At 33.9% G+C, this 3,418-nt stretch overlaps 1 protein-coding gene across 1 annotated transcript in view; it reads right to left on the reverse strand.

Moving 5' to 3' along the window:
* The window catches only part of LOC119586365 (protein bark beetle-like), a gene marked incomplete in the record, with an annotated part of 82,897 nt that overhangs the window by 1,024 nt on the left and 78,455 nt on the right, over positions 1-3,418 (reverse strand). The window contains 3 exon segments of the mRNA XM_037935077.1: positions 27-1,841; positions 2,777-2,839; positions 3,121-3,261. Of these exon segments, the coding sequence (XP_037791005.1) occupies positions 1,553-1,841; positions 2,777-2,839; positions 3,121-3,261 (493 nt within the window).

The raw sequence follows: 3,418 nt of genomic DNA on the forward strand, positions 1-3,418 counted from the left end.
GTGACTAGTTACACCAATTTAAATACATGTTTCCCATTCAAAAGAATTCCTATGCAATATAGAAGACTGCTTGGTTATGTGATGTCATGTGTATTTAACATTTATATTACAATATAAAATAATATTTTTCGTAAATACTTTAACTTTGGACGGAACTACAAGCACGAAGTATTTTTGCGTATATAAAATAATAGATTAATATATCTATCTTTCATCTACTTTTTTTTCTGACTGATACTAACTCCACAGTTACAAGCCCAGCTCTTCTAATCAAAGGTTCTTATCAAGTACACTATTTCAAATGTAGAGAAAATCTATAATTGTTTAACCTTAGCTGTTGATGGAAGTGATAGAGCATTATCAATTGCCTACCTTGTTTCATTTGTATTGATAAAAGGAACTTTTGATAAAATTGGAAGATGCAAATCACTTGTGTTTAGTTGGGTACAAAATACAGCATTCAAATATTCATTAAAAAAGAAAAACATCATAACAATATGTACAAAATACAGTAGAGCATAAATATTTCTCTTTCAATCATATTCCATAGAGGATTGTCTCTGGTTGCAAAACCAATGACAGAAGCAAGTATGATACATTTAACAAGATCAGATTGCAATATTGCATGTCATACTATATACACAAGCTTTCATTCATAATACCACTGAACAGTTTATTTTACCCATGGTCACAGTAATTGAGTAATTACATCGATGATGAATACTGCATCAGGGTTGGTTACTGAATCTTGGTTCATACATTTCAGATAGACTGTTAATAGGCAATAGATCATACACTTATACAACCTAAAGATTGTTTTGGATAAGCAAAAAAAAAATTAAATCTGTATTTACACATGTGACCTGTCAAGTATAAAATAATGCAGAAAATATAAAGAAATACTAAAGCATATAAGAAGTTAACGTATATCTTTGCTACAAGCACTGATAAGGCACAACTGAAATAATGCCAGAAATACTATGTACCTAAAATTGTTTGTAGGAATTATATTTTAAACATCTATATGGAATGAAAAAGGTATGTTTACAACTAAACTTTTAAATCAAATACTTTACCTTGGAATACAAACTGGAAGCAACAGAGCAACAATATTTTGCCAATTTTTCACTTTCATTGCAAAACTGACTAGGTTATAGGGTACAGTCTTTATAGATACAAAACTAGGCTGGTCTCATCTTTTTCTGAATTTTTAGAGTTACTACACTATTTTCCACACACTGGTATCTGTGATGCCAGATTTTGAGATCAAATCAGTTATATACACTACAAAGAATTTCCAGATTAATTGGAAAATATTTGTATCTATTCTATTAATTGTGTAATTACCACACCTTCAGTAACCATATCATAAATGACATATTTGGTAAATCATGAGTAGATATACTCAGTTCTCTCCCCTCAAGATGATATAAGAACAAGACTGAAACTATCCATTTTGTACTAAAAACATTCACACTGAAGTAACCATAGGTACCTCAAAATAGTTTTATCTTTTCTTCAAAATTTTGTATAACAGGATTATAGATCTATCTTACATCGCTGTCTCCAGAGGCTGACTTTGTGACCGACCTTGAGAGAAAAAGTCTTGTGAGTCTACAGATGCTGCATTTGAGTTTCTTCCTGATAGAACATCTGCTGAAACATAGTGGAATGGTGGTGCTTGATCCCTTGGTAAGGTTGCAGCCAAATGTGGGTCTTGTGTGTCTCTGGCTAGGTCCATCTCTTTCTTCATCTCAAGTGTTGAGTCTGTGGCATTGCTGCTGGGACCCAACTGCTGGTTTGAGCCATGGAGTGATTCATTTTTGAAACTAGAGGTTGTGCTGTGTAGAAGAAGGAGGCAATTGTAAGTCTGTGTTACAGTCATCACACGCTCTGCATGATGTGCAGTGCTTTTTCCTTATATTCTCAGCTGTATAATATTAGTGCTACTAATACAGCAATTTGATCGCCAAGCACCTCACCATATCTTTTGTTTTAATTCAAACATTACATGGATTACAGTGGCTCACACAAAATCCCAAGAAAAATCATTAACTGTGGATACTCTTTATTTACAGCCATCCACTGAAGTTTTAGCTCTCATTCATGCTGAATTTCACAACACAGAGTAAAAACTTTCTACTACTAGTAATTTACAAAACACTGAAACATTAACAAACCAACGTATACATCATAAGCAAAGAAATAAATCTTGTGACCTAAACATTATCAAAATTGTTGTTGCACATACAAATGACAATTTGAGGACATAATCACATATCTAATGTAATTCATATCTCTTATGTACAATCAAATATTAAATATTCAAAAGTAAATTGTTATAAATCTGCTTTCAGAGCAACAAGAATATAAACAACAGTAATATAATTAGTTTTAAGATATGCATCTGATGGCTCTAATTTAAAGAAACTAAATTGTGCTTTCAAAACTACAGGTGCAAAATCCCAGTACATCACCAGAAACATAATAAAAAGCAATATTTAGCAATATTTATGATGCATTATCATTACAATCATTATTGAATGAATTATCAACTCACACAAACAGACATGCACTATACATGATTACATACAGTGCAAACAAGAATCCATTAGTGTAGACGTACAAAACTGTTTTTACATTCTATCTGCCAGTATCTTAGTCTTTTGAGATCAGGAAAAGAAAAATCATAAACAGCATAACAAAGAGCGAACTGCAAATCAATCAATGATGGGAACACAAACCCAACATTCATAACCAAAGTTTAATAAATTACCCGTGCACAGACTTGGGTCGAACACCAGCATTTATATTGTAGTTACTGGGCCTGTATGGATGGCTGAAGCAGATAGAAGATGGTTTAGTATGTGATGTGCAACACTTACCAACCTAAGACTAATCTACATGTGATAAACCCAAGTGTACACAGTAATACTGGCATGGGTATGCCTCAGGTGAAGTTACCTTGTCAAACAGACTGTGTGTGATGCAGATTGTTTTGTCTTGTCTTAATTATTATCTTGTCAATATATTCCTTACTTTGAAAAGTACATGCATGAATACCATAGTTCCACATGTACAAAAAGAGAAAAAATATTCCACTAACATGCACATCCCTACCTTTGAGCATGCGTAACCCCCCATGTAGGAGGGGGCAGATGTGGCCTCTGCCTCATAGGTTGAGGCTGCAACAAATTTGGCTGATTGTTGGAAGGCAGGCGTGGGGCATGGCCATAAGTGGAAAAAGTAGGGTGGCCATAACTGAAAATGCAAATACAAAGGCTTCGTACAAGCAGAGGGAAGACACAAAACTTTGGAAGAATGCCTCATCCAGCAAACTTGCAGACATGGGAGACAATTTCAAACCCAGAGACGACCATGGTGTTAGAAATGCACAGAAATGGTTAATTGGCATAAT

This window comes from Penaeus monodon, chromosome 21 (genome assembly GCF_015228065.2).
Source record: "Penaeus monodon isolate SGIC_2016 chromosome 21, NSTDA_Pmon_1, whole genome shotgun sequence".
NCBI classification, from domain to species: domain Eukaryota; kingdom Metazoa; phylum Arthropoda; class Malacostraca; order Decapoda; family Penaeidae; genus Penaeus; species Penaeus monodon.